General features: G+C 41.6%; 1 protein-coding gene and 1 long non-coding RNA gene across 2 annotated transcripts in view; both read right to left on the bottom strand.

Annotated features, from left to right (window-relative positions):
- LOC142938635 (uncharacterized) overlaps positions 1-15,563 on the bottom strand; it is a 366,584-nt gene that overhangs the window by 306,782 nt on the left and 44,239 nt on the right. The window lies entirely within an intron of this gene.
- LOC142938627 (proteasome activator complex subunit 3-like) lies at positions 2,438-14,384 on the bottom strand. The gene is made up of 10 exons (XM_076081932.1): positions 14,220-14,384; positions 13,155-13,187; positions 12,972-13,034; positions 12,182-12,286; positions 9,076-9,127; positions 7,641-7,756; positions 5,852-5,920; positions 4,128-4,250; positions 3,954-4,040; positions 2,438-3,315 (listed from the first exon to the last, which is right to left on the bottom strand). The coding sequence occupies exons 1-10, from the start codon at positions 14,259-14,261 to the stop codon at positions 3,235-3,237; spliced, it is 771 nt and encodes a 256-aa protein (XP_075938047.1). The 5' UTR covers positions 14,262-14,384; the 3' UTR covers positions 2,438-3,234.

The raw sequence follows: 15,563 nt of genomic DNA, 5'->3' as shown, positions 1-15,563 counted from the left end.
ATGTAGTAGTTCATGAACACCTACAATGGTGTTCATGAAGGAAGAAACATTCACAGTTCAGTCAGTTCATTCAGGGGACATGTCGTATGAGGTCAGAAGAATGAACTTTAAGGCCCCTAGGTGCACTCTGTGGTTATTCATTACGCACAACATAAACTCAACTGATAAGCATCTTAAACTTTTGACTTTGTACCCATTATTTTTTAACCCTTTTAGATTATATTCTCAGTAATATTGGGGACCTACTTAACAATAAATGTGAAGAAAATGTATTTTTATATTGAAAACCAATCATCCTTTCTTCCTGTAAAACTAAATATGATAGTGTGCTCACGTACCAAGCGATGTCATCCGTTTATCAATCAATCTGCAACTTTAAGCAACAAGGGAGGTGTGTGTGGAGTCACAGTTCATTGTAGCTCCGTGTCGCGCTACATTCTAAGCCCGATCTCTTTTAGCCGCTCAATCAAAGCCAAAGGATTTGATTCATATCCCTCAAATATTCTTTCTCACTGAGGAAGACGTTGCACTACAGAAGCTAAAGACGCTCTAACTTCCATTTCACAGGCCCTGTCTTGTAGAGGGTCCCTAAAATCTAGTAAACACATTTTTGATATTTTCAGCTGATGTAATGCGTGTGTACTCCCAGTCGAAGTGTTATCAAACAATAGAGAATGAACAAAAGACAATTTGGACAGGTGGGGTGGAAACTAGGGGCCCCACAGCAAATTTGTGCCCCAGGGCCTCCAAGTAGGTTAATCCGGCCCCGGCTTTAAAGACCAATCTGTGAATTTTAAGTCATATCCAGATTTGCACTTCTGGTTCCATCGTCTCAAAGTGTTTTGTTCTATGACATAACATACGTCAGTAAACACCGTACTCCTGAATTAAGCTTTACGGTGGGTCCTAACAAATGGCTAAATGGGACATTAAATGTTATACCGACGAGTCTTTACAGCCTTGTGTTTATATCTATGTATTTAAGTGTAGATTGAAATACATCCCATATTACTACCTAACCTCAATCGACACCCCTCACTCCCCCATCAAACGGATCATGCATAAATGGACCCGAACGTACACACACACTTACTTTGGTAGACCCTTTTATACTCCTCAGTCTAAACCTGTTATATTCATCAGTGTCTTTTCTAAACAATACAAATAGTTCATATCTTTGCATTTTATGGAACTTTTGTGTTCACTAAATAGAGTCACAAGGCTATTTCAACAGGTAAAAAGTGATTGCACTGCATGTGATCTAATTCCAGTTGTTCAATACAATGCACTGCTATCTGTAGTCTTCTGGGGGTTGTGCTGTAGTAGTCAGATATATGGCTGGCCAATATATCAATATGATCATATTGTGATAAGAGACTAGATATCATCTTAGATTTTGGATTGAAGTGCTTTGGACAAATAGTTTTCTTTGTCTTTTTGTTTCCCTAGACAGTGTTTGCTTCTTAAGTGCAGAGGGAGGCAGGACACTGGCGAGACTCCAGATGTTACATGTCCAGAGTTTAATCTGATTAAAAGCAAATGGGGTCTGGTCACTTCAGGACTGAGAGTGAATACACCTCGCCATGTTTCTCATAGAAAAAAAAAAGGCTACACGAGTTGCATTCCAATTTATTTGTTTGAATTTGTTTTAACTAGACTTTTGGACAAAGTAGCAGCCCTTACCTGGTCTGTTCCTTCATTCCTTTATACGCTTAAAGGCTTCAAATTAAATCACAATTTGCATGCACTTTAAAGACAGTCCCCAACTTCACTATCAGCCCCTAACTTCACTGTCAGCCCCTAACTTCACTGTCAGCCCCTAACTTCACTGTCAGCCCCTAACTTCACTGTCAGCCCCTAACTTCACTGTCAGCCCCTAACTTCACTGTCAGCCCCTAACTTCACTGTCAGTCCCTAACTTCACTGTCAGCCCCTAACTTCACTGTCATCTTCCATAGAACAGTCGAGCTGCAAGAGTTTTAAAAGCACCAGGCTTCAGTATCGCTTCATGAGGTGAACACAATACAAAACATTGTTACATCACAATGAATCTGGTGAAGATTGAAGACTGAACTGTTGAAGTGAACCCAGACACTCTTGCTGTATTCTAAAGCGTTTGACAAAACGCTTCTAGTTCCAGTACAAGCCTGCTTGATCACACGAGACAGATACACGGAGGCACATTGTTGAGTTTGCATTCTTATAGAAGAACAATCATCCAGCAAGTTTCCAACCCTTCATGCACACTGTAGCACACTGCTGTCTGTCAGTGCGGACCAGTCACAATGTCCCAGGTTCAATGTGTGTCTGGACCTCCAGTGTTTCTGTTTTTTTCTTGGGATGCAATTGTGTATTCACGTCATTGTGATGCACAGATGCTGCAAGTGCAAGACAAAACAAAGCGGAGTGGGCAGGGGGAGAAATAAAGACGCAAGAATCCTCCATTATGTCTTTATAAACTGTACAGTCAAATGTGTGTGTCAGGATAACTACAACACTAAAGCTACACAACTACAGCTGTTTTCTGAGGCCCAGAGGAAAGCGGTCTGCATCCTATGTGAGTTGATGGTCGCTTAACAGTTTGACAGTCAACTGGGAGAGAGCTGAACAAAGAAAAACCTCCCTGTGGGGGTCAGGCAACATGGGGCCAAAAACAACAAAACCATTTAAGAAAAGATGATAAATCCTGGGAGAGGAACAGCATCCGGGGGGGGGTCCCAGTGGAGCAGATGGGAGGACGGCCATGGGGGTGGTCTTTGCTACAGCAGCTTGCAGTCGGGATAATTATGGGAGAGGAATTGTCCGAGGTCAGATTCCAGAGTACTGGAAAACCCAAACTGAAGGTAACATGTCAGAAAGCATGTGGATGACTGCAGAGTAAGGACAAATAACTAAAAACAAAGATGGAGGTGTGTGTGTGTGTGTGTGATTTTTAAATGCATTTTCATGGCTTCCTCTACATCATATCATGTATCATGTTTACAGCTCACTATGGTTTCACATATTGAATTGTGAGCAGTTATATTTCAACTTTTCAATACTGAATATCAGCACACCATCCATCCAAAGGCAGCCTCTCATTTGACACTTCATGAATTGTCTTCAGGTTGTAAAACCCCAAAACCATCAGGTACTCCAGAACAACAGCGAGAATAATTGGTCATGTACGGTTTGACTGAGCTCAGGTATTGTGTGTGTGTGTGTGTGTGTGTGCGTTTTGTTGTGTAGAGGTTGTCAGTAAAGAGCTTCAGCGTTGCTGTTTCTGGGTTTCTTGATCTTCTCAATGTTCTTCAGGATCATATCGTGAAGAATCACCTGAAAGCAACAAGCAGACGTGTTAAACATGGTGCAGGTCACACCTCACTCCAGCAGCGAAGGACAGTTCCGCTAAATACAGCTCGGGTCTTATTTCCATTGTTTCTGTCTGTAGCATAGACTTTATATAAAGATGGACGACATGACAACTCCTCAAAAGTGAAGCCGAAACACGCTTGTGGCTGGCTGCAGTACAGGTCATGAGTCCCACCCCCTTCATGTTAGCAGATTGGACATGTGCCAAACTACAGAAATAACTGTACACTTCAAAGACGGTTTAAGGTAGTTCTCATGGCGCTGGTGGATCTTCAACTGTTGGAAGCTATAAAAATGGGGTGTGATGTCATGATTGACAGCTGCGTGGAGCCGGTGGCTCTGGCATTGTCTGTAGGGTAAGACTGTAACATAACTTTCACTTTCCATAAGCGTTATTCTCTGTTACCACCATAGTCTGTATATGGTGATCTTTAAACACTAGATACTATGGTTCATGAGTCACTGAGCAGAGGTCGAGCTGAGGTTCGGGTTTCACTGCGGGTATTTCACATGGATAACTCCATAATGTAGACATCAGGCTCTTCCTGCATGAAGTCACTTCTGACGCTTGTGTGGACGAGGGTTTAATAAGACAAACTCACATATTGATTCCTGAGCTCTGAAACGATGATTTTCAAACTGATGTACTCCTTCTCATCGATCTCTGTGATAGTTCTCCTGTAGTCCTCCTGCAGAGTGGAGACAAAGACACTTAATCACAAATACAACCAACCTGCTGCTTCTCAGAGACGAGACAGACTACGCGCGCTACCCACCACGTGAGGGTACTTGACAATTTTGGAGACGAGCTTGGCTCTGGTGATGTAATATCTGGAGATCTGGTCCAAGTAAGACGCTGCCTCGGACTCCACCGTCCTCAGCTCTGCCACCGTCTCTTCCTACAGACACAGAGGACACATGAGACAAACAGACGTGGTGGAAGTGGACACACTGAAGCTGAATCATTGTTACACGTGGACACACTTCTTCAGTGGCTGAAGATTTCAACCTAAAATTGTCTTCATCTGACTTTGTTTCACCCATAACGTTATTTTGATAAAGCAAAGATAATGACCATTCCCTTTCGTTTAGCTCATTTCCTTTCTAGTTGTATAGAATGAGCTCCTGTGTGGTCTCTGTGGGTTGTGATCCCTGCAGATTGTTATTCAGCAGTTGGTCTCAGATTTTAACTCCTAAAATAGAGAATCGGGGCAACAAGCTTCCACCAGCGTCTTGGTGGAACCAGATGACTGCCCCATGTATAGAATGCAGGTCGCTGCCTCCTCTCTAATAAACACCAACGAAGAAGACATCGGTCCAACCTTCTACCCTGAGCTTTGAAGTTGTGTCCACTGTGAATCTAAACCCCAGACATTACTTCTGGTGTAATGATCACAGGTGGAGCATGTCAGTGCTGCCCCCCAGTGTGGAACAAAGGGACTGCAGAAACAGCCTCCCTTCACTGTCACCGTTAGATAAAGAACGAGAGTAAATACTGGAGTGTGAAGCCAATGACAATCAAGCATTGTAGTGATGTGTTATGTAGTAATCTGTTCAAAATGGTGCAACTTCAATCTAGTTCATGTTAGACTCATTAAAAGGACTCTACCTAAAGTTAGAGTCTCTTTGGCAGGCAGGTGTGGATTCTGAATATCATCCACAGTATATAATAGCTGGACTTCCACCGCTTGTGTACTTTGTGGCCGTAGTGCCAACGTGATGGGTATTTTCAGGTTAGTTTTTTTTTTTGATAATTATTTCTCCTAAAGTTTCCTGGAATAACCAGCGTCATTTGATGCTTGTTACAGTGAAAAGAGACAAAGGCTGCCTCTAAAAAACATATATATACTTATATTCTATTTAGTACTCTAAAACAGTATGTGACATTTTTACAATTTCACGCTATGTTTTGTGACATGGCTTATGTTGGAGCCTAAAATGACTCCGCCATGACTATTAAAATGAGGAAGACAGGGAGTGCTGCAATGGGTCAAGACACTCAGTGTTGGGAGTGTTTTCAGCTCATAGAAAACAATGTCCAGTTTATGTAAGAAAGAAGTCCTTAGTGTTAGTAGGCAGTCGGATTAAAAACTCTTTAATAATTGGACATAATTAATATAATAACTTTCAGCTTACAATCAGATTGCCTCTGATGATTTAGAGACTGCCGACTAACACCAAGGACTTTTATTTGTACCTTATGACTGTTCCAATGTTCTGTTGTGTAAGTATCGTTGTGGACATCTCAGTGGTGTTAGCTCTTGTGAAACCTTTTCCACAGTTTGGATAGATTCTGCTCATGAAGAGCCCTCGGGTTGAACATTTGTTCAGGACTTACCAAGACTGGGATGAATAAATATCAATGTACTTAGAACAAAATTTGAGTGAATTAATTGGAAAACACTTTCTCTATTTTACCAACAAATGTCTGTACTGAGAAATGTTAGCCTCTATTATGTGAAACATATTTTTCCAGATGACGCAGTCAGTGAGGACTTACCTGTATGGAGACTCCAAAGTTATTTCCATCTTCTATTCTGGGGATGAGCAGCTGGACCCACATCTTTACCTGACACAGTAGAGACAAGATGATGAGCGGATGTTTCTCAGTGCACACGACACATGGCACAAAGATGTCATTGAATGATGTCACAGAGGAAACTGGTGACAGGCGTCTGATACATTAAACTATTTCACAATAGTTGTAGTGAGAAACAATCTGAACCTCCTCCATGTCACATTGACACATTCACGCGTCAGAGCTGAACAGCAGAAGCAGCTGTTTCCTTATCCTGATGCATTTTAAGGTCCTTGGTCGGGCACCTTGGCAGCACCTAAAGAGGATGCTACTGATCCACTGTGCACACAAACGCGTGTGAGCTCTGGTGTGTTTGCCTGTTTTTCTTTTTTTCCGGCTGACACTGAGACCTTAAAAAGATCTGCATTCAAACAGATACATCTTACATATATATTAGTGCTGGGCAACGATTAAAATATTTAATCGCGATTAAAATATTTAATCGCATGGATTTCTTGCGATTAATTGCATTGTTATGGCAAAGTTCAATAATGAATTCAAAAGTAGTGTATTGCGCACTTTTATTTCAAAAGTACTGCTATATGAACAAAAGGGCAATAACATTTGGTTTGCAAACACTATTTGCAGTATTCCCTTTACACAGTAGCAGTTCTATCTCTTCACTATCTGTGCTCAGTGTGTGAAACGTTCCACTGCTGTGCAACATGAATAACATGTTTCAGCACGTTTCATCTAAATGTGTGTCTTGTGTCTTCATGACAGTCAGAGCATGTGAATGCAGCTCTACTGTTCATCAATATAATGCTGTAACTCAGAGGTGATGATGGTTACCCAGCGATCAAAGAATAAAGACACTTTACCCACAATTTAGGTGTATTTTCCCTTTAACTCACGGGATGCAGCATGTTTTATTCTTAATGTGAATATAATTCATACTTTGTTGGCATCTTATTCTGAAAACCGGATGTTCGTCTGAAGAAACCGGATGTTGTCTCACGTTAATATTTCCGCTAACTTTCGCGGTCCTTTGCTCGCTCCCGATCTATGGCGTTTACCGTGAATGTCAGCATATAGATGCACTAAAATGTAAGTATCTGCTGAGTTGACCACGGAGATCTGAGTGTCTGCTGACTTTACCGCAGCGATGTCCAGTAGTCTCAAATTCCTCCGCCGCTGCCAGTGAGCAACGGACTTTCAAAATAAATAAAAAATAAAACAATGCGTTAACGCGCTATACAATAATTGTCGGCGTTAATTAATGAATGCGTTAACGCGATAATAACGCGTTAACTTGCCCAGTACTAATATATATATATATATATATATCTCCTGTAAGAACAGCAAGAAGTATCTGATTAGCTGATCTGAGACCACCTTCAGGTTCTCAGGATGTTAAGAGATCTATAAAACTCTGAGGTCAGTCCAAGTTGTGCTTCAGAAGTACCACATATGCATGAGTCAGCTGAAAGCAATCATTAAAGAGTTAAGTTACTGCTAATGCAAATGCAACGCAACCTGCTGCTGCTTCACATTAAAAGCTTTCCACTGGCGAAGGAGAACCAGGCTTTTATTTTGACAGGGAGCTTAGCGGAGCTTTGTTAGCAGAGCTTTTCTTCAATAAAGACGGGTCTACACAACCAGATATGGGCCTTTTCTGTGTGTGTGTGTGTGTGTGTGTGTGTGTGTGTGTGTGTGTGTGTGTGTGTGTGTGTGTGTGTGTGTGTGTGTGTGTGTATGTACGGACACTTACTGTGTTACACTTCTCAATCAATGTCCTGATCTCTGGTTTGACTCGTTCAATCAGGTCCACCAGCTTGGTGTTGCATTTCAACATCCCCTCTGGCACCACCACGGTTTTGGTTCCCCCTGGAACCAAACACAGCGTCCACAGTTACAAACTCCTCTTCACATCAGAGACTGACGGTCCTGCTGGGTCGAGTTCTAACACTCATGATTTGAGATCAATACAGGAGTCTGTGGATGGTCCGGGACATGCAAAGCCAGCTGACTGTGGTTATTCTGCTGACTGTGCACTGTGCTCAGCGGGCACTTCACCACTGGTAAGGCGGTCCTTTCATGATCATCATTTCATGTAGGTGTGTGTGACGCACACAAAATGTATGGTCACATTTTTGTTATTAGATTCATATTTGAACGAATTTCTGTGATTTGCCTATCATAATTAAACTTCCTTTAGAAGTGTATTTTTATCTATGCCCAGTAGGTGGCACTGGAGCGCTGTCGATCTGCCTTGCGACCAGAGATTTGTAGGTGCGCGTTCAGCGTCTTCTCATAGCTTGAGAGGACACTGAAGCGAGAAGCCACAGCGTTTGCCTGTTTCATTTATTTCCTGTTTTTCTCAGGTTAGTAACATGAAAAGTGCACAAAAGACACATGAATTCAGGACCAATGTGTACGTAACATTTGTATAGAGTATTTTGTGTTTTTATGTAGTTGTTTGATCGCTACTGACTGTTAAGACTGACTGTTGAGTGCTAGCTAAGCTAATAGTAGCCCTGTGTTACATCCCTTGTTTTTATCTGGCTCCTACACAATGAACTTTTTCTTTATGATGAAATGAATCGACTCTTTATGTTCTGTTAGGTCGATTCATACTAAATATATTAATTAATGTGACTGTAATATGTATATAAGTGTTGTGAATGTTTGTTAGCTGTTCACTGTACTGGTGACGCACCGCCGCCATTTGGAAGAGTGTCTGTCTCACGTACGCCACAGTGGCTGTGGGCATATTGCCAAAGTGCAGTTAGGAGGGGTTTTAGCCCAAGAGACAACAGATATGTTGATCAAACATGTAATAATAGTAGTGTAACCTTTGTTATTTTGTTTATTACAACTTAATGTATTTTTCCTGTGTTTTGAAATGGAGAAACATATACAGAAGACTGTTTTCACTTAAAGAAGTGTAAAAATAAAGATAGCTTGAGAGGACACTGAAGCGAGAAGCCACAGCGTTTGCCTGTTTCATTTATTTCCTGTTTTTCTCAGGCACAAAATCTGTGATCAGGCCCATTCATGCTGGGACCTGTAACATGTGGTTAAAGTGCTCAGAGTTGGGCAATATGACTTATTCACATAAAAATAAACGCAAAATGAATTTATATTATAAAACTGTGAACAAACACAAACGACAATCTTTTGAAGATCTCATCTTTAGTTGTTACCTTGCCAGCTCTCATCAGTGACTCCGTCCTCTAGTTTCCTCTTCTTGGTGTTCTGCAGCACAAACAGATGACGGCAGTTCATAGGAGCAATTAATCCAGAGTGAAATATCTCAACAACTACAACAGACTGTCATGGACCGTTCTATGGACATTTGTGATCTCCATAGAACGAGTCCTACTGACTGTGGTGATCCTCTGACATCATCACAATCTCATTTAGGATCGTGAACATTTTCAATAGGGATTTTTTTTTTTAACCTTTTGAATATTACATAGAATGCAAGAATGCTATTGGCTGATCTGGAGGCAGGCTTAATCTCAAGTCCACAGACAAGAGGAGAAAGGTTTGTGCTGGGACTGTAATGCTATCTGGTTATGGAACATGAGCCCACGGGGATAGATGCGATTTGCCGTGTCTGACTTGTCCCGTGTGCCACTGGCGCTAGATAACGCCAATGGCCTTATCTAGAGCCAGTGTTTGGTCTGTACGTGGTGGGCTACTGTAGAAACAGTTCTCCCACTCTTAGTGCTGATGCCTCACGTTTTATCGCCTGTATCGTCAGTTTTGTCTGATTGCAGCTCATAAAAACTTCTATTATTTACCCTGTTGGTAGTACGTCCCATCTCAACGCAGCTTTTAGGCATTTTTCTGTTGTTTTTAAGCAGAAAAAACAGAAACTCTATCTCTATGTTGATACTTTTTCATGTTTTAGAGGCATTTTATAAATTTCCAGGTTAGAGGCACTTAAGCCAAAGCTCTAGGGTTGAGTTGCTCTTTGTGGTAGTGGGCGTGGTCTATGCTCAGCTGCAGGGGAGAGATGTGTGGGAGTGGTTCAGGGGACCAGTGCCAGGGTTAACTGGCCCAGCTGTAACCTGTTGCTAATCATCCCTCATCCTGTTAAGCAGCAGCAGGCTGGAGCTCTGGTGGCCGGTGACACAGAGAGGAACACCAGCCCGGGAGAAGCGGACTGGATTGTGGACGCTGGAGCCGTTCACGTCACACAAACAGGAAATGATCTGCGATTTAAAATGCTACAATAAATTCAAGGAGAACATCACTGCAATGACAGTCTGAGGTAGGAGTTTTGGTTATACATGTTCTTTTTGAGTCCTGATTTAGGTCCAGACACCAGACACCACACTGCTATTTGTTTCATATTCCCTCTAGTAGTCGTGGTGCTCACAAACCCTGCCACACTGCTTTTGTTCTTTTTAAACTGTGTGAGCGTCAGTGATTCGTTCTGTTTTGAGCTCATTACTCTGAGCCTCTGAGGAACTAGGCCGCATACCTCTGTCACATATCTCCTTTATGCACGGGACACTTCTCAGCATGGAGTAAGGAAGTGCTGAGGAGGTCCACATGAACCGTAAACCTTCTGTCTGTAATCCAACTAATGGACTCAACAGCTCCGCTTCATACTGATCTGCTACATTCAAAACATTCATTAAATGTATCTACTGCAAGTCATAGTCATACTGTTAGAGGTACTCTAGCTAACATCTGTGGAACTTCCATAAAGTTGGGAGACATTACAAGGATGATGCAGGTCTCTGCTGTCATCCTGACTTCTAGTACCAGGTATGGATCAAGCTCTAAAAAACACTGGCCACTAAATTACCCACAATGCAGTGTGTACAAATGGGTGATCAGAAAAGAGGCCCAAATGAATAAAACTCGCTAGTAAGGAGCCACTGTCCATTGTTTCAGTGCAGTGTTTATAGAGCAGTTCCACTGTGAGGGTGGATCTGGTGTGCATCTTCAGAGACAGTAAATCTTATTGAGTGATTTGTGTGTTGTATAGATTTCATGTGTTCAACTGCATCATCTTAAATCACACATTGTCACAGTTCTGCTGTGTTCATTATTTGTATTTCTTTGCGTACCTCTATGTGATTACCAACAGATCGCTCAGAGCCTCTCTGATACCACGTCGTCGTGTCTGGCTCACGCATTGGATTTTGTTGTCATTTAATGTTAATAACCGGATCAACAGGACGCCAAAAGAACTAAATAATGATGCCGATCTGAATTCATGCTTCTACAGGTCTGTCGGCAAGACAAACTGTTAAAATGCTGCTTTCTGAATGGAGTTCTGATCGATCAGAGCTGGACTATGCTAACACTGAAGCTGCTCCATCGACACTCAGTATAACGTCATCCAGGCGTAAATACAGAAGCAACGTCATTGTTTATTCAACAACGTGAGGAGAGTCATCAGTGATGGGCTTCAATAAGTGATCCACGCAAGTATGCAGAGTTAGTCTTTTGATAAAAACCATTAGCTGAAGTCTAGATTTCTTTAGTTAAATATCTTTTATTAATCATTAAATATTATACTTCCTGTAACCATTCTGGGGCAACAGCTGTCGCCATCTTTACAGTTACCATGGTTACAGGTGTTGACCTCATCTGTTTACACTGGAATGGTTCACTCTCCACTCGTCATTCATTATAATTCATCATTTTTCAAATTACTTCATTTAGTTGAGCTTGACCTCAGTTTGTCATATGACTGAAATTCCACGAGTAGGTCACCTGACAACTGACCCATCTCCATGACAACTGCCCCCTAAAGAGACCAAGAGATGTGTCTGGAAGCGACCTGGGAACCCATCGGCTATCTGTCCGACGACCACTATTCCTGGGGATCCGGTACAACCAGGGGATATCCTGGCCACGACTTTCCCTTCAGTCAACAGTTTACAGTCTGAGACGCAGGACAACATCTACAACCAGATGTTGTGGTCACGCGATAGGTGAGGAGCTCCCAGAATGCATTTCGGCCAATGAGTTCCGCCTGTTTTGCTCTCCACAAAGGAACTGTTTACGTTCATGCAACCAAAGACCGCTGTAACGTGATTGGTCAATACTACTCAGCCCACTAACGGTGCCTACAGCGTATGATTCACACTCTGTTTACACCTTGTGGTGAGAATTCTGTCATCATGATACTTTTTCCTTTAGTTTTAGTCAACCAATGATTTCAATGAGTTTACCAGTTTTGGGAACCTCTGCTCCATAATGCAACCAAATCGCATCTTTTCATTTGGCCCTGCCTATCAGGTGGGTCACTGTCACATTATGACCGATAGACTGCAGACTCACCAGGTCCACGCCATCATGGCTGTTGGTGAAGAGGATGGGCTCTGGCACTTTGAACTTAACCTCTGAATGGATCTCTTTCAGGTCGACCACGTTGAGAATGGGCTCCTGCATGAAGAGCACATGGAAAAGGTTGAAAATGAACTAGAAAAGAAAATATTACAAAAGGCCTGCAAATGTATAAACACATCTCAAGTGTTTCAGGGTCACTGTTCTAGCTTCCTCTGAGCTGGTGGAGATGACAGGATACGAGGGGAAAGAGATGCTGAATATTTGAACTGGGGACATGGTGGTCTATGATTTATGGGGCGCCCCATCATATCAAAATGTCCATAGAAATTACGTTGTTTTTTTTAACAGGTGAATAATCATAGAAGGAAAATCAGATGTGGAAACACTGACAAATACGACCACTCAATAATTATAACTGATGTTCTAGTGCTTTGTAAGATCTTCATGATTTCACTCATCAGTGGGGACCGTCTCTCCATGTAGTGGTCTTTGTTGGACCCTTTAGACCACAGCACTGGGAATCTTTTGAGGAGCTGGTTGCGTTTGAACCGCTGGGACCAGTGTCTAGATTAAGACCGGGGGACGTTTTACCCACCGGAAGGAGCCTGGTCGGGGGCATGGATGAAAAGGAAATGTTTGACTTCCCAGCACAGAATTCAGATGAAAATAAGTGGATCTTCTGCATTATGGGGCCCATAGAGCATGCGCTGCAGTGTTTTCTTTAACCTGAAACCTGTCCGATTAGAACTCTGAATTGTGAAACGAGCCCTCAGTCACTTACCTTGAGAAATTGATCCAACTCCAGGAGCTTTTTAGGGAAGAAGCTGGCAACCAGGTGCTCGGCCTACAGCAGGAAAGAGGAGGGAAGGTTTCATGATACGCTGAACGCTTGCTTACAACGCTAACAGAAGGCATGAGCCAGAGAGTACACAGAGGATCAACTTGTCGGGGGAAATCTACTCACCTCACTGCTGATCTGCTCCCTGAACGTTTCCACCTGTCAACAGATGGACGGGCAGTTAGAACACAAACATATTCCTCAAGGGTTGCCCAACAGGGCGACACACTGGCTGCTTTACTAGAGCCCATATGATCATCTGATGAGAAGACTCAGCCCTACTCCGGGCCAGCCTGTGAGCATTACTGACGTTACTGTATTTACAAACAGCCCAATACAATATGTCAGCCTAATTCTAACTTGAACTATTATATCTAATATATAGTAGCCTACTAATTTGTTGCAGTAATTTGAGAAGCATATACTATGTACAGCTGTACTGTATATTGAAGCAGTCAATAGAATACAACAAAAAGTGACGCTGTCAGTTTCATTAGGTTATATTCATGTAATACATGATCATCTATTGTCCTTAAAGGGAAATGTGTGGAGATTAAATCATATATTGAGTTGTCATGATACACCATTACGTCTACATTAATAACCACATACTAACTAAAATTAATTACAATAATTCTGCTTACAGGAATACCACAAGTTATTGCCTTATTCGGAATACAATAGTCAGTGTATAGCTGGGAATGTACTTATTTATAGTTATAATATTTATATATTTCTTATAAAATTTTACTTGAAACTGTTAAATGTATTTTTTTCACTTAAGTTCTTAAATAAATGAGAAAATACGAAGTACTTTTCTTCCGCTTTACAATAAATGGCTTTACAGTGTGTTTATTTCATATAGCATAACGTATCATATAGCATTGTTTAGTACATTACTAGAAAACGTGCGAATTATATTGTTATCGAGATATGACATGACCTATCGATGTGACGCAATCTGCATGATAAATAAAGTAACAATACATGTGTGAACGGTAATATAATCATGCATGTATAGCAACAGACGTGATCATAAGAGGTTTCCACGGTACACGCGCAGTCATTGTAGTCACGGAGACCAGGTGGAACGTGTAGAGTGGGAGTTGAGCTCCGTGTCCAGGCCGTGGATGGACGAGGTCCAGGCCCGGAGTGTCTCCGAGGAGTCGGGCGGGCGGCTCACACACTCACCCTGGTCTTCAGGTCCCGGTCGACCTTCAGAAGAGACGACATGGCGATGAATACACGTCAAAAACCCGCTCAGTTGTCCGGCAAAGCAAAATCTTTCCACTGTGGCTCGAGCAAGCATGCAAGGATCCGCCGATGCGCCGTTTCCGCAAGCTAATGACGCAATCAAAAAGCGACACGATATTGCGTTTTGTTTTTCTCATTGGTACCGTCAGCAAGAGACCTGTAGGTATTCCCTGACGGTCAGCAGTGTGTGGCACCGCCCTCCCAGACGGAGCTGGGGTGCAAATCGAGCAGACCCTTATTGACGACATTTTCTTTATTTTTTAATGGAACATTTCCACATGTTACATTAAATGATTCCAGAAGCAATAATGTAAAAACAAACGTGTAAATGCAAATATTTGCTTAAAAAAAGAATTCATAGACATATTTGGAAAACAATAAGTAAAACGGTCCATTATTTTATATACATTTCCATATGCTTTTTATGACTGTAAATCATTTAACACATTTACCATGTTGTATGTTTTTAGCTTATTTTTAATGAATATATTATAAAAGCTTAAATGTCACCCTTTCAAATCAGCATTTATGGATATGTTGCAAAAGACGTTTAAACACATTTATTATATCGATTTTTATTGTGATTATTGTTAGTTAGTATCTATATTATTATTTATTGAATCACCAAAAGTGAGATAAGATGTAAACACAAAATAAAGAATATGACATGATGTGTATATTTATATGCTAATGGTTATATGGGTATAACATGGGGGGGGCTGTGGTGCTTTTATAAAACAAGGGATTCCCCATAGAGTACTAGGTATACGGAAAGAAATGGAGTATGTGGTAGTGGAAGTGTGGTTTGAAAGGAAGGAATTTGTGGTGGTTATTATAATCCATGTTTGAGAATAGAATTAAGCAAATTGGAAGATATAGAAGGGAAAGATAGGGCAAGCATAGTATGGTGTGGGGACTTCAACGCACACAACACATTATGGGGGAGTGGGATAGCTGATAGCAATGGTCAAGCCACAGAAGAAGTATTAGATGAAAGGAATCTAGTCAGCCTAAATAATGGAAGTAAAACAAGGATTAATATCAATACAGGAAAGGAGTCTGTACCAGACCTAACACTAGTTTCTAATAACATTGCTGCAGTGTGTGACATCATGAAGGAACCATAGGCAGTGATCACTACCCAATATTCTTTAAAATAAATATTCATACACCAGTAACAGAAGTAGACAGGGGTGGGAAATCTTTTTTTGGGAAAGCCAACTGGAAGAGATTTAAGGAAGAGAGTGATGGTAATCTGAGTAAGATTAATGATGATATGCC

This window comes from Anarhichas minor, unplaced genomic scaffold, assembly GCF_050575085.1.
Source record: "Anarhichas minor isolate MPS153535 unplaced genomic scaffold, ASM5057508v1 ptg000007l, whole genome shotgun sequence".
Lineage (NCBI taxonomy): Eukaryota > Metazoa > Chordata > Actinopteri > Perciformes > Anarhichadidae > Anarhichas > Anarhichas minor.
Note: the sequence above shows the minus strand (reverse complement) of the source record. Positions and strands in the feature narration are given on the sequence as shown.